Source organism: Barbatula barbatula, assembly GCF_947034865.1.
Source record: "Barbatula barbatula genome assembly, chromosome: 12".
NCBI lineage: Eukaryota > Metazoa > Chordata > Actinopteri > Cypriniformes > Nemacheilidae > Barbatula > Barbatula barbatula.
The window spans coordinates 975327-1000678 of record NC_136775.1 but is presented as its reverse complement, the minus strand read 5'-3'; the positions used below and the strand labels follow the sequence as shown (position 1 = coordinate 1000678).

General features: G+C 41.2%; 1 protein-coding gene across 2 annotated transcripts in view; it reads right to left on the bottom strand.

The window, feature by feature from the left end:
• ubr5 (ubiquitin protein ligase E3 component n-recognin 5) overlaps window positions 1-22315 on the bottom strand; it is a 30631-nt gene extending 8316 nt beyond the window's left edge. For both annotated transcript variants that reach the window (XM_079470368.1, XM_079470369.1), the window contains exons 1-36: window positions 22079-22315; window positions 15387-15431; window positions 15191-15272; window positions 14551-14627; window positions 12893-13012; window positions 11842-12106; window positions 11374-11533; window positions 11137-11286; window positions 9616-9827; window positions 8900-9019; window positions 8706-8816; window positions 8412-8566; window positions 8210-8327; window positions 7946-8130; window positions 7759-7868; window positions 7194-7306; window positions 6432-6575; window positions 6234-6345; window positions 6003-6157; window positions 5437-5634; window positions 5086-5296; window positions 4832-4958; window positions 4514-4665; window positions 4332-4427; window positions 3839-3962; window positions 3656-3753; window positions 3398-3552; window positions 2868-2959; window positions 2635-2781; window positions 2350-2468; window positions 2082-2208; window positions 1878-2007; window positions 1165-1325; window positions 810-1049; window positions 609-732; window positions 69-180 (exon numbers count right to left, since the gene is read on the bottom strand). In XM_079470368.1, the coding sequence (XP_079326494.1) occupies window positions 69-180; window positions 609-732; window positions 810-1049; window positions 1165-1325; window positions 1878-2007; window positions 2082-2208; window positions 2350-2468; window positions 2635-2781; window positions 2868-2959; window positions 3398-3552; window positions 3656-3753; window positions 3839-3962; window positions 4332-4427; window positions 4514-4665; window positions 4832-4958; window positions 5086-5296; window positions 5437-5634; window positions 6003-6157; window positions 6234-6345; window positions 6432-6575; window positions 7194-7306; window positions 7759-7868; window positions 7946-8130; window positions 8210-8327; window positions 8412-8566; window positions 8706-8816; window positions 8900-9019; window positions 9616-9827; window positions 11137-11286; window positions 11374-11533; window positions 11842-12106; window positions 12893-13012; window positions 14551-14627; window positions 15191-15272; window positions 15387-15431; window positions 22079-22140 (4909 nt within the window). In that variant the 5' untranslated portion in view covers window positions 22141-22315. The remainder of the gene's footprint in view (window positions 1-68; window positions 181-608; window positions 733-809; window positions 1050-1164; window positions 1326-1877; window positions 2008-2081; window positions 2209-2349; window positions 2469-2634; window positions 2782-2867; window positions 2960-3397; window positions 3553-3655; window positions 3754-3838; window positions 3963-4331; window positions 4428-4513; window positions 4666-4831; window positions 4959-5085; window positions 5297-5436; window positions 5635-6002; window positions 6158-6233; window positions 6346-6431; window positions 6576-7193; window positions 7307-7758; window positions 7869-7945; window positions 8131-8209; window positions 8328-8411; window positions 8567-8705; window positions 8817-8899; window positions 9020-9615; window positions 9828-11136; window positions 11287-11373; window positions 11534-11841; window positions 12107-12892; window positions 13013-14550; window positions 14628-15190; window positions 15273-15386; window positions 15432-22078) is intronic.
• Window positions 22316-25352: the final 3037 nt, after the last annotated feature.

Sequence of the window (25352 nt, the reverse complement as noted above, 5' to 3'; positions counted from 1 at the left end):
TTATTTCTGACAGGTGTAGCTTTGAAAAAATCAGTTCTTGATTGTGGTCTGTAGGCAGTTCTGCTCACCATCCTCATCATGCTCATCATGGTGGCCTTCAGCCTCTGCATTCTCCTCCCCTGCCTCCTCCTGGTCGTCATGGTGATCCTCCTCACCTGCAACACCCTCCACCACCTCCACCTGAACAGGTAAACAGACAGTTACACCTGGAGCTAATATTAAACATATTTTATATTGCTTTCTACTTGTGAAATCCATTGCATTTAACAGAGCAAGAACAATGACAACACACTGGTATTTCACTAAAAATAATACAATGAAAGCAAATATAATCTAAAGCACTACAATTAAAAAATGACAATTAGATTTAAGCAAAATTGTATAAAAATACTTCAAAACAAAAATCAATGCTGCTGAAAAATGATGCACCTGAAACCGCAACCAAAACTAGCTCTGGCCCCTTACAAATATATATATTATTTTTTGGTTCCATCTTTCCAACTCTCAAATGACAACATTTTGGCTGATGAATCAATCGGTTACTTATGTCCATATATAAATATAACGCATCGTATGGATATATACTGTGTATAAAAACAGTAACAAACCTCTTCTACATCAGCAGACACAATATCATCCTGCTCCTCGTCACGTCCACGGGCCGTCTGTGACTGGCTGCTGCGTCTGGGCTGAGGGTTCCTGATGATGTATGAGGAAACTGACGGACTGGAGCTGAGAGGAACAAAACAACATCATGAGTGAGATGAACAGTCAGGGATGAACTCTTCAGTGTGTGTCCTGTGACTCACCTGTTTGACTGATCAGGAGAGGGTCGTGGAGGGAGAGGCTCCACAGAGAAGAGCTCCTCGCTGCCCTGAACTGCATCGATGCTGGTGCTGGCCAGAGTAAAGGGCGCAGTCGGGCGGGCGATGCCCATGCGGACCGGCACGATTAGAGACTCGGCCACATTGCAGAGTTCTTCCACCGCGTACGGCAGGAGAGCCTGGAACACACGCCTGCATTTCCCGATGGGCTGAGGGATGAAGTTGCTGAGGAATAAAAAGATTAGCATGACAATTACTCCACTTTTTCATTTGATGAAAATGTGCACAATAAAATTTCCTGAAAATCTCCCATTTCAAAAGGCAAGTAAACCGGTCATACTTTTTCTTTTTTGAAGAAGCCATCTCCACACTGAGGATCACAAACACTCTGGCCACAGATCTCAGGAACCTGCGTGTGACGTTGATCGCTTCCTCTCGACGGCCAGGAGTGTATTTGTTCTGTAGTTCCTTTACCAGAGTCCCCAATAGCGTGTCAATAAACTGGAAAGCAATAGGGTGGAATTATTACAGCAATGAGCTATTTCACATCACGTTTTAGTGTCATTAACAATATTCTCATCACTCTAGACTGTTTCATCGGACACACGCGCCTGGGTTGCGTTTAACTTCTGCTCTGTTTGGCTGGGGTCAAATAATATGACCATTTATATTTGAATTTATATGACTTTTATTGTATAATACTTGTATTAAATAAACAATTGCTAATTTTTGTGGTATGTTTATGTTAATAAACAAACAATTTGTTGAGTGGGTCCTGTAGCATTTAAAGAAACCGTATGGTACATTGACATCTAGTGGTTGAGCTTGTTATCGCAGTTTAAATATATTATTCTTCTCAGTTTCTTTTGATTGTTATCAGAAATAATCTACAGGCGCTCTGTTGCTTGTGAATGTGTACAGGAAGTTAACTGCAACCGATGCATGCGCAGACTGTTTGTTTATGTTGTCACTTTGAAACCGTCTATAACGACATTATTATATGTGTATAGTGTGTAGTTGAGGTGAATGGATATGGTGCAGATGATCACTTACTGTGATGTCCGGTGCACACTTGACGATGAGACAGTGTGTGAAACAGTCCAGTCTGATGGTGCCGCTCTGCTGGTTAAGGTACATCTGCTCTTCAGGTAAGAGGTGAGCGATTCTGCTGCTGGCGCTCAGACTGAAACACACATCAAAACATCTGTAAAGCCAAAGCGTTTAAAGTCATTATCTCCAATTATTAAAGACACTTACGGATCTTTGTTATCCTGAGAGCCGAACATTATCATGGACTTGAGGGCGTTCCAGTCCTGTAACACTCGCTCTAGAGCAAGCTGAGCAAACCGAGGAGGCTCCAGGTCGTGATCTGGCATATCAGAGTCTGAGAGAGACAGACAACATGACACATAGCCTGTATTTAGGGAAATGCACTGATGTGATTCAGTGTTCTCTCATGCCCTGTTCACACCACCAAAATCGTTTTGAGTTTAATCATTCAACAAAATTCCAACATCACATTCACCTTCAGCACTGGCGGCCTTGCGGTTCCTGTCCTCTCGGATGCGGGGCGGTCGATACTGGCAATGCTCCACACTCTGCCTAGCAACAGTCTGGACCAGGAACAGCAGGATGTGCTCTCCCCTGTCAGGCAAACACAGCGATGAGCAAACGCGTGAGACTGCACATTATTTACATCACTGAGGCGAAAGAAATGTAATACATCATTGAATATAATAAAAACTATTCTGGCTGTAGAAACAGATTTCCAGATCATAAAAGCCCTCTGGATTTGTTTGAGCTGATATACCTGCTGTTAGGTGTGGTAACTAGATTAGTGGTGGTCAGAAGTCTATAGAGCAGATCCAGACGAGCCGCCTTCTGTCCGGCGATGAGCGTCTTACATTTGCACTTCTCCCAGCAGTCGCAGTATGCCGTGGGAGACGTCCTCTTCAGCCTGGACAACAATCACAATGAACAGACATTACTACACTGCTTGATGTTAAGGGTTTAAAATGTTGATGTTGAGGGCCGTCCACTCACTTGCAGTCGTGACCCTTGTGACAAACTCTAGCACATTCAGTGCAGCAGCACAAGGATTCCAGCAGGCCGCAGGTACGGCACTCAAAGATGTCCTGCACACAAACAGCAGACCAGTTTAACATTTAAATGACACGAAGCCTGTGTTTTCCCTATCCAATCTTATTTTTTTTCCTTTTCACAGCGTCGTCTCAAGAAATATCTGCGTACACACGAAACCACTGAATCCGACTCAAAATGATGTAGTATACCAGCCAAGTCAGTATGTGGCGTTCTAATTCTGCCACAGAGATACACTAAAAACAGAGATCAACTTTGCATGTTGGAAAATATACGGATTGGATGAAAACACGAAAGTTTCGTTTAAAACAAATAGCAGTTTCATGCTCCCAAAACGCCAGATCTGTCTGGACGAAACGGCAATACGATACCAAATCTTTACATATACAGCTAACCAGGTCTCTGTGTGGATGGCTTCTGAGATTTTAACAATCATCTTTGCTTTGAGTTAATTCCAGGCAGTGAAGATTTACCTGGTTGATGTGTTCAGCACCGGTCCAAGTGAAACTGCAGGTGTCATTACAGCAGAGGACATAAAGAGGAGAGTCGTCCGGGTTGGTGCCTGAAGGACAGATCATCTCCATGAACACAGACGCTGTGTCGTCTTTCTCTACGAGACCCGATTCACCTGCAAGCAAACACAAATCAAGCATGACTGAGAACAGAGCCGATGCGTCATCAAAGACATCCTCCTTCAAGAGAAGTGGTTTAGACATCATCCAAGTACGTACCTTTGGCAATTTTCTGGGCTGCTTCTAAAACAGTAATGGCTGCCGGATAAGCCCTCCCACTCACTGCCAACATGAACGGAGTCATTCCACGAGCATCCCTGTCCATAAACAGTGACACAAACATTCAGCAAACAGAGACGTGTGTGTTAAACAAGGTTAAATAGCAGCACAGGTGCCACGTACTTCGCAGAGAGCAGCTCTCTTAAGTGATGCCGCAGAACAACGCTGTCACACATTAGCTTGAGTATCAGATGAGCGTTTGCCTTCCTGTCTTTAGACTCGACCACAGACGGTTCAGACGAGGGCCCTTTAGAAGACAAACATGATGGATGTTAATGAAAACAAGAAACTCAACTGATCTAAATGACAGTAAGCCAGTGGTTCTGAACTGGTGCAGACTCCTTTGAAACATCAAATGGTCTGGTTGTGTGACATCATGGTTTGAGAAGATGAGAGCATGATCAAACTACACTTGTGGTGAATTGGTGGCTGAAAGGAGAACAAAACCATCCTTGCTTTCTGCTTTATTTCATTACTTCAAGCACACTTTGTCTACTTTTTGCACAATACACAATTCTGGTACTGTCTCGTGTCACCGCTCCATGTCCAACGTAACGTTCCTGAAGCAACACCAGTTGAGAACCATTGTCATCAGAGAGTCCACTGAGTCACGCACCTGGTATAGTGGAAGTGCTTGGTCCTTGACTGGTGCCTGTGGAGGCAGTGGTAAGCGAGCCCACTGCAGGGGCCAAGATGAAATCAATGTCACCATCTATCAGAGAAGATGGTTCTGTAAGACATTCTATAGTACATCTATACAAGAAGTCATGCTAACAACCGAACTGCTGTTTAACTCACCGGGATCCATGGGTGGGGGATCCGGCACCCAGCTGGGGGGTGCGATGGGGGGTGAAACGGGGTCTTGGTGGTCGCTGGAGGAGGGTCCGGATTCATGACGACCCAAACCCGCTGCTCGTAAAGAGCGTCTCATCATCTCCCTCAAACGCAAGCTACGGAAGAAAGATGAAATCAAATAAGAAACATCAACAACAACACACCGGCGACAATAACTGACATTTAATGTTATATATAAACACCACCACACCAGTTGCAAGACACTAATACACATTTGTGTAGACGTTATCCCAATTAACCGTGCTGTATTTGTGTACTTGCCCTCGACTGCTAGACGATCCCGTGCGGTTCCCAGAGCTGTTGCTGGACACCACTGATATCGCATTAGCAATAGCCTCCACCGCAGACAGCCTCTCAGCGAACGTGTTCCTCTCAGAGCGCTCGGCTTCTGAAACACATCACAGGTCATCTCAGTTCGGTTGTTATCGGAGTATGACAGAACACAGAAACAACAGGATGACTCTATAGAGCTCCAGGCTAAGGTCTTTTAGAATAAACAGTCTGTGCGTGTTCACCTTCCTCCTCCTTTGTTTCCTTGTTGCTGACGGGGAAGCAGACGGACACGCAGGCATGGAGGACGTTGCGGTTGCCGTCGCAGCGGTGACCCAGCAGAGGGCCCAGCGTGTGAGGGCTCGGGTCCAACAGCATTGCCTGCTCCAGACTCATCAGGTACTGCCTGCACGCCTCGTAATCGCACCGCAGTACGTGCTGCATTAACGTCTGCTTCTAAAATACAAAGAGCAGAGACAATAAACAAAGTGCATGAAAAGTTTGTGCTAAGTCTCCTGAATGCAGTATTCTTTCCTATATGACTGCTAAGCTGTTACTAGGCATTGCAGGTGCACTGTGGGGGTCTTGTTTCATACCTCAACAGCCATGATGATGATAGCTGCTTTCTTTTTGATGGTGGAGTTAGTGGGGAGGTTAGCGAGCGAGTGAACTCCCATGCCCAAACTGGCAATGGGCGGCAGGTCCAGCCAATCAGGGTCTCGTATTCCGCCCATACAGTCTTTAGCCATGGGGTAAATGGTGCCGTTGCCATCCCTCAAAATGATGGGACTCTCCTGATGATAAAGACAGAACCGTTCAAGACTAAAAAGTCCAATGACACAATCTTTAGGAAATAACTTAAAATCACTGCAATATTACCATCTTAAACACAATAACATGTAGCGCTTCTCTGGGCATTTAAAGCACACCCCTACTCTTATTCGAAGGACATCCTGGGATTTTTAATGACCACAGAGAGTCAAGACCTCGGTTTAACGTCTCATCCAAAGGACGGTGCTTTTTGACAGTATAGTCTCCCCATCACTATTCTGGGGCATTAGGACCCACATAGACCACTGGCCTCACTAACACCTCTTCCAGCAGCAACCTAGTTTTCCCAGCAGGTTTCCCAACCAAATGTTTGGCATAAATGAGGTATTACCTGTCCGGCCGTGAAGATGGCCACATTACGCTCGCTCTGTCCAAGGAAGGCCAGATTACTGGTGGGAAAGTGATTTTCCTGCTCTGCTTTGCCAGTTGCCAAGTCAAAGATACAGTACCGTACCCAACTGCCCGTTTTCAACACAGCATGAACTCCTGCAGGACAACAACACAATTGTAAAGTAGGAGCACAGGAAACGCTTGCTAAATAAAGCCATTTTTATAAAGTCACCTTTGGAGTCAACGTTCACTGCTAAAATTTCAGCCTTTTCTGGAATACAGAGCTTTTTAGGTGTGCGCTGAAAACAGTCTGGAACTTTTGGTGTTCCACCCATTTTAACAACCTGTCAAAACAAGAGACTGTCAATTATACAAGCCAGCTTAATGTGACCAATCGTGTTTGTGTTTTAGGAGTTACGTGCGTGTGTACCTGCAGCTCATCGATTCGGAGCAGGCGACAGTCCTGCAGCAGTGAGGAGGGGTCAGAGTCAGTCGGAGCTGCGCTCTGGCTGCTCACGCTGCTCGACGTCCCTGGAAATTTCACAGCAACATATGCACCATCGACTTTAAGCACCTTGAGGTTAAAAGAGAGAACTGTTGCAAATGAGCAGTCACAGCAAAGCGTCACACAAAGACGATAATTATTACACCTACTTCATCTGTCTTCGGTGATAATTATCACATTCAAGATTACAGAATGACAAAAACATGGCAATGCAACATGGCTCTGATCCAAAACTGTGAGCTGCCTACAAACACAAGACACCCCATATTGGGCAAATTTAAAAGCTGCATAGCATGTACGCCTCATAATGCATTGCAGGATGCATTGCATCCATCCCTAGATTTCATTAAATATAGAAATATACTGAATGGTCATTTATTTTGAAATAAAGAAACGAAGACTCCCATGTGCTTTACATAGGAAGGAACTCTGTGCATCGTTATGTAGAGCAGTTTAAATCGCTCACATTGACTCAGTGCGCCAGCAGACAGCTCACTACCTTCTGGAACAAAGCCTGTGTTTCATATAAATACTCAATTCCCTTTAACACAAACATGAGTCAAACATCATGTCCGACTTCAAACATCATGTCAGACTCATCCTGATTAATAAAAACAAAGAGTGGAGGGAAATAATATGCTCATGGTTCTGGTCTCCACTAAATCCAGCTAGAAGACCTGCACCCACCTTTCCCACCGGGACGTTTTTAACGTCCTCCACAAATACGACCTCTCTGAGAGGCCACTGCTCCTCATTCACTTTCTCTTCTTCTTTAGGCGCCGGTGTCGAACGCCTTCGCTCTATAACACAGCAAATTCTCGGTTATCACATCTCAATATTATTCTACAAACAAAGAGGAAGTGAGAGGAAGAGCGCGCCCATAATGTGATTCGTACAGCTGAACAAGCATATAAACGGTAGACATAACACTGAATTTTCAGATCGTTTGAAACTCCGATGTAGTGGCCCCAGCGCTTAAAGATCCTGTTAATGAATCGTACACGGCAAGTCTGTGTTTTGTTTGCAATTTGTGCGTACCTGCATTATTTAAACAAAACTAATGTATAATGAATCAATAGCTCTGCAGGGATAATGCGATTGCGATGTATTGTGTGATCGTGCTTTAGTTCCGCCCCCCGCACGCCTCCAGGAGCTAGACTGTTTTTGGAAATAATCGTACAGCTGTATCTGTCTTTTAAAAATGTGATCAAAAGTCTCATCAGCGTTGTGCTTAGTGTGCTGGTTCACATACTATAGGGCAGAGAAGCGCTGCTAGCGATGGAGGACGTGTCGCTGCACGTAGACGCGGGTGACGGCGGAGGACCCATTTCTGTCTTCACCAGCTCTGGTTTGCTCTCCGTCCTATGAACAGAAACAGCCGTCAGTACAGAGAATCACATGCACGTCCAGGTTCAGCTGTAGAAAAACAAAGGTCTTACTTGGTCTCCTGCGTCTTGGTGTTCTTCTCCATGTTCTTAAGACTCTCCGGCGAGCGGAGCTGGAAGCGACAGCTGTCGTTCATGTTCCACACGGACTCCAGCAGGACACCCACCTTCGGGATCCCAGCGTTGACAGAGAAGGCCACGGCACCAGCGTGATATAGAGGGTTATTCCTCAGGCACACCTACAAACACACAGAACATCTCATTGGTTCAATCATTGCTGTCTCTATTCAGCAAGAGTTTCAATGAAACATTCCTAACCTGAGTTCCTACAGTTATGTTGGGTATAGAAGACATGCCGGCGCTGGACTTCGGCTTTTTGTTCTTGGCTCTGGCTTTTTCAAGCATCTTCTTCCTCTGGCTGAAAGGCACAACACCCCTAGAGAAGAAACTCGAGAGTTTATTCACAGAACACATAGGGAACGGCTCAAAACAGCAGACGAAGATGCGGGCGGCTGCTCACCACCAGTAAAGACTGTTCTCCAGCTGTGCACACGTGTACAGAGCGCAGCAGTGCAGAGAGACGATACGCTCGCCCTGCAGTTCTGGAAACATCTGCGCTCCGTGTTCTAGTTTAGCAGCTACTGTGCTCAGTGTCTCATCGACCCACGTGGCCACCTGAACACAGAGTGATTGAATGAAATATGCAGCTCGTTTATTCCTTCAGAAACTCAAAAACCATGTTTCACGGGCTCGGACATCTCAAATACAGTCCCACTGCACAATAAATCTTCTGGATGCACAGATTTATTTGTACCTTGTTGCTTTCGGTGGCCACTGTGGCTCTGATACTGTTGGCAGAGAGATGAGTGATCTTTTCATTGGTCAGGCCCAGGAAAGGAACGCGAGGGTGATGTATAGAAGGATTCTATGGAAGAGAAAAAAGACTGTCAAATTCAGCAGTTCCCTACGACACCAGTAAATTTTATTCATTGTGAAGGAAGATCTTACTTGTGCGTTTCTATAAGGTTCCGGCTCGCTCCACTTCCACTGGTACAGTTCTCCTTTAGTGCTGACGGCAACAAGCTCCGAGTACAAAGCCCCGATGCTGACAAATTTTGTTACATAGTCCTTAAAAAACAGATATTAAAAAGCTCTATTACAACATATAATATAAATCTTAGGAGTCCACAGAATGCATCTCTGAAGTTTCAGCTCTAAATATAGCACAGATTTGTAATATACTGTGCCCTCTTTAAATGCAAAGAGCTGCTGGTCTCCGCCCTTTCCAGCAAAAAGAGCAGAGCTGGTGCTTCCAACAACAAAACTGAAAAGAATGGCCATTAAGTGAATGAGAAACACGGTCTCATCTTTAAAAACCAAACATATTGCTTTGTATAAGTGGGAGAACATAAGAAAAACCTGTTGTTTAAAAACTGAGGATGTTGTTTTCTGAGTAAATACTCAAACGCGTTACGTCTTTAAATCCAACACAATGCCCTTAAGTGACAGTTAACATGATAAACACATATCTATCAAAACTGAAAACATGGTGACTGCACAAATGCGTCATGTCTTTGCAACGTGCACATTGTTTTTATACGTGACAATACACGAGACAAAGCTACATATGTTTAAATACCGATGAATCCAGCAGTTTACAAACATTGGTTTGTGAAGCAGAGTCCATCAGCAGTCATAGGGAGGACTCAATTAATGTGACCTACCTTATCAGGCCACCATTGAAGCTCCTCCCCCAGCGTGACGGGGCTCTGCAGCGGCAGGCTCTTCTTATCCAGACTGGGCTCTCCCTCGCGACTGGTGGAGCCACGCTCTGTGTCGAAGGAGGCACCGTCCAGCCACCTCCTCTCACGCAGCCTCAGGACCGACTCCCGCTCGCGGAGCAGCTCAGAGTCTCGCTCTAGGGGGAGAAGGAGAACTGGTATGCAATAGGGTCACACCAGTGGAATAAGAGTAAGCCACTCTCTGCGAAAGACCCTTAGAATAGTGAGATTCAAACTACATAGTGACTAAAAGAGTAAATCATCAAAAATACTTCATCAACTCATCTCATTCTTTTGTGACACCAACCACCGAGAGAACCGCTGGTGAGAAGGACCCATGAGCAATTAGGTGATGGTCCATATTTGGTCGACTTTCATGATTTGCCAAAAGAAAAGGCAAAGGGGCTCAAAAACGTGTGGCTATACAGAACAATGAGCTTTTTTCCGCCATCGCGCCGAACCTTTCAAAGCACAGTCTGAAACGATTACGGTGTATGTTTCCACGTGAGCCTGGTTCAACACGGCACGGTTACAAACCGTTCTCGGTTAGGAATTTTCGGCACGTGTGCTAATAAATGTGCGCAGAGACGTTATAGTCTCTTGTGTTACCAAGGCAGCATGCGATGCGTTTGTGTTTACATTCTAAAAAAATTCCACTACCGTAATTTACGTACCGGCTGGCATGGATCAGCACAGAGTGGAGCGATTAAGCAATGAGAACAATTTGGCGCGATGGTGGAAAAGCGCTCAATGACAGCATTAGTCAGTCGGTGGGTCCATTAGAAAGATCTTGTCTTGGTGACGTGGGTGTCCAGAATCCGCTGAGATTTATGCTTTGAAACTGCAGGGCCTTTCACAGAGAGCTCACTAGGGGAACGGCTGACCATGCAGGACAACTGGACACTCTCAAAAGCACAGACACACTCACAACACAAACATGCAGAACAGAGTCTTGATGTACTACATCCAGAGGCGGATCATATAACCACACAGATACCATGGACGTCGGTTTTTGGATGTTTAGCACAATTCTTGTCCTAAGTCACCGCAATTTAAACTAATATAATATAATATACCACTTGAGAATTAGATTTTTTCACTACTTTTCTCAAAATAAGGACAGCTATGGCCAGAGAAAATCATTTCAATGTTGGCATTTCATGTGGAAAAAGACTTGGAATATAGTGCTTGTAATAGACGCTACACAAGTTTGGATCAGCATGAGCTGAATATTTAATACTTCAATACAATTATTGTAAAAAAAACAAAGGAAAGTAAATTTTGGCCAAATGTGTAATTATTATGACCAGACTCTGTTATTCTGCTATTCTGAATCTGCATGAATATGTGACGTGAGCAGTGCCTTTAAAGATCGCTTAAAAATACGATTTTAATAAAGAATCCGTCCGGGCGGCTTCACCACACTGTAGGTGCAAGAGTGTGCGTGTGTGTTTTGGTCTTTACCTCGCGAGGAGCTGAGGCGAGACAAAGACGAGCGCCGAAAGGAGGGGTAGCCAAAATAGCTGATGTCCTCTGAAAACATGGCGTCTGCATCAATGATCACACTGGGGTGAGCGGAATGAATGTCTGCATCCAGCAGAGACATCAAATCTTCTGTAGAAGTGTGAAAGACACTGTTAAAACAACCTGCCAGAGGTCAGAAATTCACAAGCGTGTTATTCATCTACTGCGCTCTCATACCTCCGGGTAAGTAAGACTCGCTGGCCGTGTCATCGCCATCATCTCCGTCCTCATCATCTCTACTCAGCAGGTTATTTACAGCCAAGTTCACATCTAGGTTAGTGCGCTGCAGCTCTCGGATGATGACGCTTCTGGACTTCCCCTGAAGAACCACCTGGGCCTGGAGAGGAAGCAAAGCTAATGAGTAATCAATTCACCAGCACACAACACATGTCCTGGTAACATTTTATAAAAGAAAAACATCAGCGACATCACTTCCAGCAATTAAGCATCTCAAAAATATCTATTAAGCTTAAAATGGTACACGTTTTTTTTTAAATAAGAACAAACGGCTGATATGTAAAAGTGAAATGTACAAACTCAATATGCTGTTAAGTTTTTGGCAAAGTAAGCAAAACATGCAAAGAAAATCTAACACACAATATTCCTTATGTCTTAAATCAAATAAAAGAGTGTGTTTTGAAACACCTGTGAGATGAGCTCCTCCGGTATGACAGATGCTGGGATGACCGGCTGAGGCTGGCTGCCCAGCAGGCCCGACCCTCGATCTCTGCCAGTGCGGATAACCCGTGTCTGTCTGCGTGAATCCCGGGCTGCTGTGGAGGAGCGACCCGAAGATCCGCCTCCACTGGCACCTCCGCTGCCTCCCCCTCCACTGGCCCCGCCTCCTCCCGCACCTCCACCTCCACCGCCTCCGCTGCCTCCTCCATTTACTCCTGAACTCCAGCGGCTCCTGTCACACACAAACAGACATTCAGCCTCAGCTTTGCTTTAATGAAACATTTTAAAACAAACTACTCAGAACAGATTTGCCCTTGACATTACCGGGATATATCAAGTATTCATAATACTTTTGTGTTTTGCTGATATTTGAATGAACAAACATTGTAGGAATGATTTTAAAGCGCATTTATCGTCCTAATCATTGTTTCAGTCCAGGTTTTAAGTCCAAGTTCCTTGAAACATGACTTAAAAGCATGAAAGCGATAAGATGTTTGCACATGCAGATAAATACTGCAGTTTACCACAAAGAACTGTTATATATGAACATTTCAATTGTCCTTTCTAAAATACATTTTTATTGTATTTTTTTCAAACTAACATGCTATTTTAAAACAAAACAGATAAATCTCCTCTATTCTTGTTTTATTTAAGCTATATAGCCCATGTCTACTAGCATCTTTAGAAAAACAGACTTTTTTAACATTCTTTTATTTCCTTTTTTAGTACAAAGCTAACATTACTAGCGAGAGCCAGGATTAGTTCAACAAAAATAGAATTTAAGATGTTTAAGATTAAAACACCTCAAATCTACACTTAGATTTACTTTATTAAAATCAACAGCATTAAACATGTTCCTCGCATTGGAAAAAGAATTAAGAAACGCAGAAGAATACATTAAACATTGGAGTTCAAAATACATCCCAACAAAACACAAAATAATTTTCATAACAAGGCTTTACACGCAGCCGTGGCCACCAACTTTACCTGCGTTTCTGACAGCCCTACCACAACTTACCCAAGGGTGTTGCCTGCCAGTCTGCCCAGTGTGTCAGAACCAGACAGGAACCAGGGCGGATCACTAGTCCTGCCTGGCCTTGAGCTCCTTCCTGCTCCTGAGACACTGCTCAACTTTGAACTGGAAACAAAAGATGGGAGATCAGTTACACACCTATAGACCTAACAGAGCCCCGGACTGAGCCAATCAGCCTCTTTTTCGATTGGGGCGACTAACATGGCAACACCCTTTGGAATCAGAATTCCACAGACAAGAGCTTTAGGAACGGCTGGCAGGGAGAAGATTTCCCCTGAATCATGTGCCATCATGCCTGTTTAATATCAAACACAAATACTGCGGTTCACAAAAGGGGATTTTCAGTGTTGTAACATGGATTTAAATCCCTAAAACACAACAAGAGGGAACAATAAACCTGCTTAATTCAAGCAACGCAGAGAAACGTTCTGTGAGCAAAGGACGACTGTTTTTTTAAAGGATCATATACGGATCCAATTTTTACTCATCCAGGAATCGCAGTAAAAAACATGGTAACAGGTTCAGATGACGACCCGCAATGTAACGCATAATTAAACAGGATTCTCAGAGCAACTCATTTTAACAAATTTGGACCAGATGTAATGTTAAAAAAAATTATACGATGAAGTAATGATTTCTAATTGTATTAAAGAATGAACAACACAGAACGTAAAATGATTTTGAGACAATGCTGTAACATGCTCGTGTATGTATTTCAAATCCTTAAACACCAAAGTATTTAATTTTAGTTATTTGCATTTCATAAGCACATCCTCATCTCAGCACCTTCTTAAAATGAACACCCTTCATTATACAGTCTGCTAGGAATCTCCATGGCAATATACTAATATTATATTCCTAATATATTATATCATTCTAAAAGAAAAACGTAATAATGGCACTTTTCCACTGCATGGTACCGTCAGGTTTAGTACGACGCTGTGCGGGATTTTGGATGCACGAGCACGGCTTGCGTTTTACTGCTTACTACATGTTTCCCTTTGAAAATGAACTGGACAGACCCGTGTGAATCAATCCACCATAATGGATCATATCGATGGCGGATGGCAGAAAAACAAAATACTGCTAAAAAATACCAGAGAGTTCAGGAAATCTTACAGCAAAGACCGGACAACGATCATTTGGTTTACTCGACGGCAGATAAGGGTAAGCTAATGTAGCATTTAACATTGAGTTAAGGGTCTCAATCTCTATATTACGGTCACTAAGCATATAGCGAAATGCCATTATTACGTATTTAAATGCGTATTCATTTGTTGCAAATCCAATAACGCTGGTAATGACTCTCTCAGCTAAATCAGTGATCTTACAGTACGAATGGAACCTCTACAGAGGTGGAAAGCTCACTGTACCATCCGGTACTATGCAGTGGAAAAGCACCATAAGATTCAGTGCTCCTTCATGCTAAAAGCATTAATCCAAACAACATTATCTTGAATTCTTTACTAAAGCTCAGTGTATGTGTTTTTGTAATACCCTCATGCAGTCAAATTTAAAAGCAGGTCGAGATGCATCCAGAGCAATCTTAACCGAGAGAGACAGAGCTAATCTAGAGTTATTTAGCATACCAGCCCAAACATGCACTCCACAGATCTAAAACTGGGATATTATTATCATCTCACCCATCATTGCCATCTGGCTTGCCCAGCTCCAGTCGGTCTGGCTGGACGGCAAAGCTTATCCTACAGATACGTCCATCCTGAAACAGAAAGCATATTGTTATGAGCTGTATTACATGTTTATCAAACAAAAAGCACTCAAGACTTAAAATGTACAAACAATGCTACATTTTACTCAATGTGATTGTTTTTCATTGACACACCGAAGTAGATTTTTTTTTCACAGTGTCTCGTAAATGAACACAACACAGGTTAAAATACGGGCTGGTGGAGTGTTGCGCTAGTGACAGTAAGGTTGTGAATTTGATTGATGAGCCAAATGCATAAATGTGCATGTCTATCAAACGTCTCAAATGAAATATGCAAAGGGAGAGAATGAGATTGTGACCTGGGGTGAAAAAAAGATCGAAGATTTTTCCCACACATATCTACCTAAGTTTCATACTTGTAATATATCCCATAAGTGAGATTTTGAGGTCCATTTCACTCTGAGCAACATATGGATTGTTCAAAATTACTCAAGTGTTCCATTGATGAATAAAAGTATAAAGTAAACCCGCCCTTTAAAATAATGACCCACATGAACATAACGATTTTGAAATTTGCAAAAATCATGAAACAGCACGGCTCTGTATGACGTTACCTCAAGGAGAAATCCAGCATGATTTGGTCCGACCACACACTGTTTGAGTTTGGCCTGCTCCAACGGGATAAGGTGTGGATGACTGCAGCGAGAACAGAGAAACGTTAGCAAAGTTTTTTCAGAAACCTAAATACTTTGAGGAAGAACTCTACAACCTCTGGGCTTAAACATGTAAAATGTCTTTGCTCAGGTGTACCTGTTGCAGTTGAATTTGTTGAGCTTTTCTGAGACTTCACGGAGCCTGTTGGAGACATCAAAGGCACATAATTGAAAACAGTTGGTAAGGGCTTCTTAAATCAACTCAATGTTTACAGCAGACACGGTTATAAAATGTCTAAACTAATAACTCTCTGCCACATTATCAAAGACTCCGCGTACTGCATGCTTGGCTGAATTTAGTGAACCATCATTTATATTGGCATCAGGAATGACCGACATAACCAACGTTAAACAGTCAAAAACCTGACAGGAAGACCATTATAGGGGTGGAAAACGGGAACCATAGGAGACGGAAGTTTAGTTTGGTCTTCACCGTCAGAGGATGCTAAGTAGGCTAATGTGTCAACGGACCCTTCACGTCACAATACGAACCATAGCTAAAATGGTAGACTACAAAAGAGATGGTAATCTGCAGATCCTGTTAAAGAAGTAGTTCACCTTCAAAACGAAAATCCTGTCACAATTTACATTTCAAACCTGTATGGCTACAGAACAAAAGATATTTAGAGAAATGTTGGTCACAGAACAGCACAGCCCCCCGATGACTTCTATTATTACCAATGCAAGTGAACAGGGATCTGTTAACAACATCCTTCAAAATATCTTCTTTGGTGTTCTGCAGAACAAAGAAAGTCATACAGGCTTGAAATGACAAGAGAGTGAGTAAATGACAGAATTTTGAAGGTGAACTACTCCTTTAACTATAATACATAGGATAAGCTGGCACAAGAAATCAAATGCATATGTCTTCAGGATGTGTAAACTGTGGACATTGGACACACTAAACGTCACACTAGTATTATACAGGTTTGTAAGTCCTACTAAAACTTAGAAAATTATCTTTTATCTTGGTAGCACCATATTTATGGGTAGCACTGGGGTTCCCAACTTCAAGAGCAGTTGCACCCACCCGAAAATTAATACCATATGTCTGAATAGTTGAATACAAAACGGTAACAATTTTGCCATTAAAACATGCATGTGATGTCTGCTCGACCAATTCTTTTTTTTATTTTTTAAACCGATACAGATACCGATTATTTGCATGTTTATGTGACCGATATGCAGAACAGATGTTTATTTACTGTTATACTTCTGTTTTTGACACTAATTACAACAACTGAACAAAATATTTTATTTAGAATAATCACTCCCTCCTTGCATACAAAGCAAAACATTTCATCTATACACCAATAAATATAGGGGTCCGAAAAGAGTCAAAATAAAGTGCACTGTTACTAAAGTGTCTTTGTTCAAAAATAAATAATTATAAACCAATTAAAAACAAATATAGGGGTCTGAAACACAAACCTAAACACTGCACCAAACTCATTGGTAGGGACCAAGAACTGTGGCGGGTGGCGGAGAATCAGATAATTATCGGTGAATCTGATAATAGAAAAACAATACCTGATGATGGGAAATTGATAAAATATCGGGAAAATTATCGAGAAAACGATATATCGGTTGATCCCAAACCAAGAGGCCCGCATCAACACTGAAGCAGTAACATGAATTAATGACCAAGAGACGTAATCTTGTGCATGTGACAACATCTCATCACAAATTCTCCACAAATCTGACTTATATGGGAGGGTTGCAATGAAAATCTGTGGAATGACTTGAAGACCGCAGTCCACAAAAGGTCACAATCACATTTAACTGAACTTGAGCAGTTCTGCAAAGAAGAGAGGGCAAATATTGCAAAGTCTAGACGTGCAATGTTAGTAGAGACATATCCCAACAGACTAAAGGCTTTAATGGCTAGCAAAAGGAGGATCAACAAAATACTGACACTGACAAGGGGGTGTTCCTTTAACCAACTCAATTATCTTGTTTTTCCTTGACATGTTGGTTTTATGTCTTTCTCTTGGATGTGTTATAAGTTGCATGGAGTAAATACAGCTGGACAAACAAAAAAATGTGTATCTTCATTTCAAGCTGCAAAGCATCAATATGTCATTATTTTGAAGGGGGGTGGTTCTTTTCTATATCCACTCGGGATGCTTCGATCGCATATTTGTATTGTCGATTCTGATTTTATTTTAAGATCGGGTATCGGTGACAATTGGCCCGATCTGACATCAAATTTCTGCTAGTCGGTGTAAATGTTTATGGAGATGCTGTGAAGAACGCCTTTTGGTCGCTGCTGTGCGTGACATTATACGCTAGCAAAGTAATGCACGCAGGTGAACAAGCTAACATATGGAGCAAAAACATCTGCAATTTAGAGGTTTTTACACTTAAGAGTAAAACTTAAACAGAATTAAAGAAAAAAAGTCAAAAATAAAAAAATCTAGTTGGGATTTTAATTTTGACAGACATTGCGATTTGATAAGCGATTAAATTGTAAGTCTAGCTTCAGCTCAATATTAATTGTTTCTATTATTTCAGCTGTGGCCTGGTGGTTAGAGGGTTGGGCTTGTGATCAGAAGGTTGCTGGTTCAAATCTCAGTGCCAGCAGGTCATGACTGAAGTGCCCTTGATCAAGACATCTTACCCCTGATTGCTCTGCAGTAATTGTGACACTGTAAAACAAAACTACTTGTAAGTCACTTTGGATAAAAGCGTCTGCCAAATGAATAAATGTAAATTTAGAACCATTACAAAATTCCTTTTGTATGGAAAAGATATCACACTCCTGACAAGGCTGTTCCAAAAAATGTGTCTACCATCTAAAATCCCCCAATTTGGTCGAATACCAAAGGATAATTGGATTGTTGATGGACAATATAATAATCACATAATGCAGAGAGAAATTCACAGTGAAATTTCAGAAATCTGTCACACATAAGGTTAATTTAAGGCGGCTTTAAAAATTTGCTGTCTAACACAGTGTGACGTGACAAACCCATTAAAGGGTCCAGTCTGTAATGTCTAGCTGCAAGGTTGCGAATTGCAACCAAGCGCTCACTCCACCCCCTCCCTTTCGAGTCACTTTCGGTATTGCTGCCTTCAGGAGGCGTAATCCCGCAGACGGCTGCCTCGTGCCAGTGGCTCCTCAGCCAAGAGCCCGAACCAAATGTCTGAACCTGTGAATCCGCTCATACTGAGCAGGATTACTTTCGCAACATCACGGCATCAGTAGGGTAAAACTAACCTCTCTCATGACGGTTTATGAACAGCATTTTTCGTTTAAAAAAAAAACAGCGTCCACATGAAATAAAGCGCTGTCAAAAGCATACCAAACCAACAGGTGCCGATATAACCCTAACCATTAAGCTGTGTTGGCCAATCAGAAGACTGAAATCTGACATCAAGCAAAGGAGATAATGGCACGCATTCCAACAGCATACACCAAATCTCCGGTTTCACCGTCTACATGACAACACTGAAACCAGTCTTACTAAAAATCTTCACCCAGGCCGGAGTTTTCAAAAAAGTTTGGTTTCAGTGACCGGGTACATTTGTGTGTGGACGAACTGCCAAACCACATAGAAAAAGCTGCGGTTTTGAATATAGCTATGTTCGTGTGGACAGGTCCTAAGGAAATGAAAAACTCTTCAGTGTGCAAGCTCTTTATACACCTCTGAAGACAGAAATGTATATCATATTGCATTTCTATCAATAGATCATCCCAAAACTACACACTGAACTAGGGATCGGCGGAATGACCAAAAATCTATTTCACGGTAACTATACTTTTGATGGCAATAATCTTCCATTATAATTCTATATCTTATACCTAATTTTTCTTAGATTTACTTTTTATTAAAGTTCATTTTATTTATTTATTACAGTTCATTTGAATGCTCACAATAGTTATAATGTTAAAGTTATGAAAATGTATTAAAGATATAAATTTAAGTTCTGATAATGATTGACTATTTATTTATCTTCCAGCTATATCATATATATATATATATATATATATATATACACAGTAGAAAGATAGATATCCAGTATAACAATGAAGTATGAATATATGCACAAACAATAAGAGTACAGTATATGACTGGTGGTCTGCACTGTAGATCTTCATTGCTCTTTAATCTCTATTAGATGCACATTGTTAGTGTGTTGTGACTCTCTGTCTTTAGGTTTGTTTATTCTCGCGCTTGTCTTTGCACTGCAAGTCTTTGGTGTTCACACGCGTCTCCCAAAACGGGGGGTTCACCTCAAAGCGCTCACACTGTAAGCATTCTTACGTATTTCCACGCATGTTTCAACTCGGCTCGCCTAAAATTGAACTTTATTAAACCTATTAACAGCTTCTTAAATATGAGAGAATGAGCTTTTTAAACATGCACACGCATATACCTGCACCGCTCCAGTAGCACTGCGGGTGAGAGAGAAAGCGCCGCACTGGAGTGAATCACGAAACTACAGAATGAAAGAGCAAAATATAATTTGATTTGTTACTTTGTTATGGGTGCATTCATTTACATGTTTTTTCAACATGACTCCCAACTTGCAGAGCGCCGAGTTAACCACGCCTACTTATTTACAATCCGCGGAATACACGGTTGACATTTTACTCCACGGTAACGGCATATGCCGCTACGCCCAGCCCTACACTAAACCATTGAGCAGGTTGGTCGTGTCGCGTCCGGTTTAGACACGCAACCAAGCAAGTATTGTCCAATACAATAAATACCACAAACACATCCTACACTTCATATATTTATATTATAATGTGCTGAATAGAATACTAATTTTTCTTTATTTTAGATGAACAGACATTCAAATGATTTTCTATTAAATATTGAGCAAATCACCTTGACAAATAACAGCTAAATATCAACAGTAAAACACCAAAATACATTTCACAGCACCATAAAACCATTCAGAAGGAGGAAATATTGCAAGTAATCTGCCTATCTGCCTTTCCCGCAATGACCCATTACATAGTTCAGAATATTATGCTGGCAGGGAGATACTGACAAATACTTTGGCATGGTTAACATCTGCCTAGCAAGCAAATAAATCAATGTAGAAAGAAAGTCTAACATCAGCTGTATATTTGTGTAGTTGGGCTAAAACACAGTCTTACCCATAATGCACACAGAATAACCTAGCGCAAGAGCGGTCTAATCTACTGAGGTCATGCTGAATCTAACATCAAGAGCACACCACACGTGTGCTGAAAGACCATTTCCTATCAGAGTAAAGTGACTCACTACTGCAAACCAAAGCACAGATCATGGAAAGATGGATGGAGTGACACAAGTGCAGACCCAGACTAAAGATGACAGATGGGAATATACAGGGCAACTTAAATATGAAGAGTTTGCTTCCAAAATGAGATGACTCGGATTAAAACAACTAAAAAAACATGCTTTTCATAGTGCCGATAATATCAATTAATATCAATTGCATCTGCAGTAAATAAACAGAAACACATTCTAACATCATAAAAACATGATTTCTCATTTTTTTAACCAAACGCTTCATACAGTGGTGCAAGGACGCTGTAATGTTTAGCAGGGTGCATAGTTGTGACAGATAAAATGCTCAAAAATCTGCCTAATAAACCTAATTATAAAGATAAACATCAATGCATGTCTTACTCTGCAGAAATGAAAATGCATCGTTTAACACAAAATCACATTAAAATACCTATTCTACACATTTTATCACCCTAGTAAAAAGGAGAATAGATGAAGAGTGTGGTTCCAAAATGAGTTTTCAAAAAACTTGTTTTTTATGATGTTATCATTTTTTTTATTGTGTTCATTATCTGTATTTCTTGCTATTATGGCATAAACAAAGAAACCAAATGCAGATTCTCATTTTGAAAGCAAACTCTTCAGATAACACTGCACTTCTACACCCTTCTGTACCTCTAAACACACAGTTTTGTCATTTACTATTTTTAAACCAAACATACATCAGATACAGACTAGAACACATCCATTTTGTTGAAATATGCCCGTGTGATGGTTTCTCTAAGCAGCTGTCATATGTCACCTTCATATCAGCATGCCAAACTTCTCACTTACAGAACCGACTGAAGATGACATTTCAGGAAATGTAAATTCACTGACAGACAAAAGGTATTTAAATCCAAACACGTTTTCCACGACACGACAAAGTGACGAGAAAGCACGCAAGACTCATTATAAAAACATAAACCTAAAGCACCACATAAGCACAATGATTCGCGCAGATAAGCGTGCCGAGTCTAACGATTTAACGCTGCATCGTGTTTTACAGACACCTATTAAAATTAACTTTGTCAATCCGACACTCGAACGTGACGATCGACCCAAACGAGCCTCCTGAAGACACGATAGACTCGATCCGCGATATCATTTCCAGCCACATTATGGCGTTAAATTAATTAAACGGCTGAGCTCGCGCTGTGCTAACGGCTAACCGGCTAAACTGAGGCGAACCGTCTCCAGCGATTCCGCTCGTGCTCTTTCGGCGACTCGTCAAAACACGACTTAAATACCAAAACCGAAGTCGCACTTTACTATAAAAAGCATCGTTGTTGGTGTAAAGTCGTAAATTTATACCTCTTCCCTCTCTTTCTACCTCCCATCCCCCAACCCGCATTGTGTCTCTAGTCAGCCGGGCCTCGTTATTTTTAGACCCAAATGTGCCACCTTGAGCGTTTGCAGCCACCCCGAAATACTCCATTCGTCTCATTAAACTCATTTATCAACGTTCTGTGGCTATATGGTGATTTCAAGCCGCTGTTTTTTATTTATTTAATATAAATACCTGTCATTAAGCTGGTCTTCGGTCCCGGGTAACGGGTGAACCACGAAGTGAATGGACGTCATGGGTTCGGTCCCGGTGAAAAACTGTATTGGGGGTCTTGTCTGATTCTTTATAGGATAGGTTTGAGAATGTGTTTTCAATATGAATCCCTTCGCCTAAAGAAACCGAAGAGCTGAGATATACAACCTCCTCATCCACATGCCGCCATCTTAACTGGGCTTAAGCTTCTTTGGGTCCGCTGGAGAGGAAGCGCATGTAACGACGCCGCTGATTGGTTAGAGCATAGCATGTGTCAGATGCGCTCATTGGTCGAGAGGGAGAAAGGCAGAGAAGAGGGTCGTCTCCCATGTGTTGTCATTGTTAAAGCATTTAGTGAAACTCGTGGTGATGCTGTGGAAAGGGTTTTGCCTTCAGGTTCCTACCATATGTGTCCCCATATATATGATTGTGTCTTCAGGGACCCTCCGGAGAGTTACCAGACCATCTTATATTTCTCAAACACAAAAGTGTGTAGATTAATTGATCCACTGAGGCATGATGCTTTGTTTTGTGTTTGTTCCCAAGCCCACCTTACTTTCAGGAACAGACACCTGTCACCGCCCTCTGCGTAAATGAGGAAACAGGATTGTGTATCAATCAATCAAAAATAAAAAGTAACTTTAAACCTTTTCATTTGACTTAAGTGTGAAGTTGTACACTGTGTTTATATTATGCCTCAACTGCTTAAAGCTGCTTTGCAACGATGCAAAATTGAGAAAGGTGTTATAGAAATGGATTTAGATTTAATACTTTTTCAGATTCTCAAGATGTCCTTGAATCAATTGCACATGGCTTTGTCGTACCAGATCCATTCCTGCTGTCAAATCAAAAGCTGGACCTATCAAAATAGAGAAAATGTTGACATTTTGTCAAGTTTTACATCTCTACAATATAATTGGTAAATACACTTTTTGTCACCTATTCAATTTTTTAATTGAACATGCATTTCTATAGAGGTCTCAGACCTTTAGGCCATACTAACGTATGTAAATAATGGCACTGCTGTATTTTACGAGGACTAGTCTTAAAGGGATATTTCTCACAAAAATGAAAATTCTGTCATCATTTACTAACCTCAGAGTTGTTCAAAAACTGTATTCATTTCTTTGTTCTGATGAACACAGAAAAATATATTTGGAAAAATGCTTATAACCAAACAGAGTTTGCCCCCCGTTGAAAAAAGTGTCCCAGAACTGTTGCTGTCCTACATTCTTCAAAATGTCTTATTTTGTGTTCAACAGAACAAAAGTAAACTTTCCTTGGGAGTCAATAGTAGTTATAAGTCTGGTTATAAGTACTCTTACAAATATCTTTCGCTGTGTATATCAGAACAAAGACATTTATACACACTTGGAACAAGTCGAAGGTGAATAAATGATGACAGAATATTCATTTTTGGGTGAAGCATCACTTTAAGCCCAGAACGGGAAACCATCCCATAATGTCCAGCAGGTGGCAGATTTAGCTTTCTAGTGTATTGTCAAAAGTGTATGCAACAGGGACCTGTACCTGATGAACCATGAAGCAATGTATTTCCAGTTCCTTATCTTCTTTATCCAGTCTTATTATTTCAGTTGACATAAAATAGCATTAGGTGAATATGTTTATCTAATCTGTCCTGCCTTTCATATAATCTCATTATTGCAGCGTGCTCTTTAACACAGAAACATGTCTTTTGCACAAACAGCCTTGGGAAAGAATTGAGAGACTGTTTAAAATCAGAGTTACTATATGTATTTTGGCCATTCCAGGCCAGCAATTCAATAAAATGAAACCTCGGGAGTGACAAAAAGTCATCCAACAGTAATGTGAAAGACTGACAGCATGACAAGACACATGACAACTGTGTCCAGGTTAGACAAAACATGACAAAAATCCAGGTTATCACATATTCTTTGTAGAAATGGGTAATTCTATGAAAATTTCAACCTTACCATGAAAAAATGAAGTTTTTAGCAATGGTTACTATGGTAACAGCACGGATATGAACATTTGGTGGTTCAGATACCCACGTGAGATCTCTCTTCAAATTTTTCAAGCATTTGTTTTATTTTTAGTGCATGATTTTTCATAGTCAGGTAGGAGCCATTTTCAGGATTGTCACATCCATTACGCTTCATATTCCTCATAAATGGACACGTGAACATAAAGTCACTATTTCATGTTCTATAAAGAAGCATCTCTTCTCCATTCATTGAGTATTATTGCTTCAGGATTGTGCCTTTTATCTCACAGAAATCCTACAAAGTTTGTCGTCTTCCAAAAACGCGTCCTTTTTTGTCAATGTGACTGTTGTATTGCTTAAAGGTGAATCTAAACTTGTTTTCTTTGCAGAATTTGAGGTCTGCAAAAACAAATAGCATATTTTCTGTTATTTTGACTTGTTTCTCCAGTTTTCATTTTCTGCAGATAAATGCTAGAAATAGAAACAATATTTTTATTTGAATTTTGAGACTTTACAGAATTAAACAAAATTAATAATTTTACCTAACCTACACACATAGGCTACCTAGAAATAGTATATTCAGAAAACTGAAAATGGTCTTTGAAATAGTCTCTTCACTTTTTTCTGCGGCTGTATGTTTTGATTTCAGTCTTTAAATGTTAAACCTGGTTAATTTCTGGCCCTGGGATGTGGATGCTTTTGATTTCAGTAAGGCCACAGATGATCACATAAATTCAGATGTGTTTGCTTTTGTCTCCAATACTGCCGAGGACAGCCAATGTACAAGAACCTTCAGTTCAAAGTTATTTTGAACAAAAATTGAGTTAAAGTGTGACACTTTGTAAACATGTCAGATACTATATACAGGGAATCATGAAAGAGTGGATGAGTTTAATGCACTTTGTGCTCTGATGAAAATCTCAGAGAAAAGCTTAAATAAGCTAAAAACAGCAGAACGTTTCCTGATGCTTACAGCCAGATCTATAAACATTTCTTTTGTATATTGGAAATATAATTGACTGTTGCAAATGACTAGTTTTATGTCTCTCAAATCTCAAACCATTACACATTGCTCATATGTTTGTAAATGATCTTATAACCACTCGAGGATACACTGATTGTACCATGGTTATATTTTGTAAGTATTTTCTCTTAAGAAGTCACCAAAATTATTCTGCACATTTTTATCAACATTTGAATGAACGTATGTGAGCAAATAATCAGTCCTTGGAGGTTTTGCCTTTGCCAGAGTGCTCCAGCTTTACACGAACACACATACACACATGCACA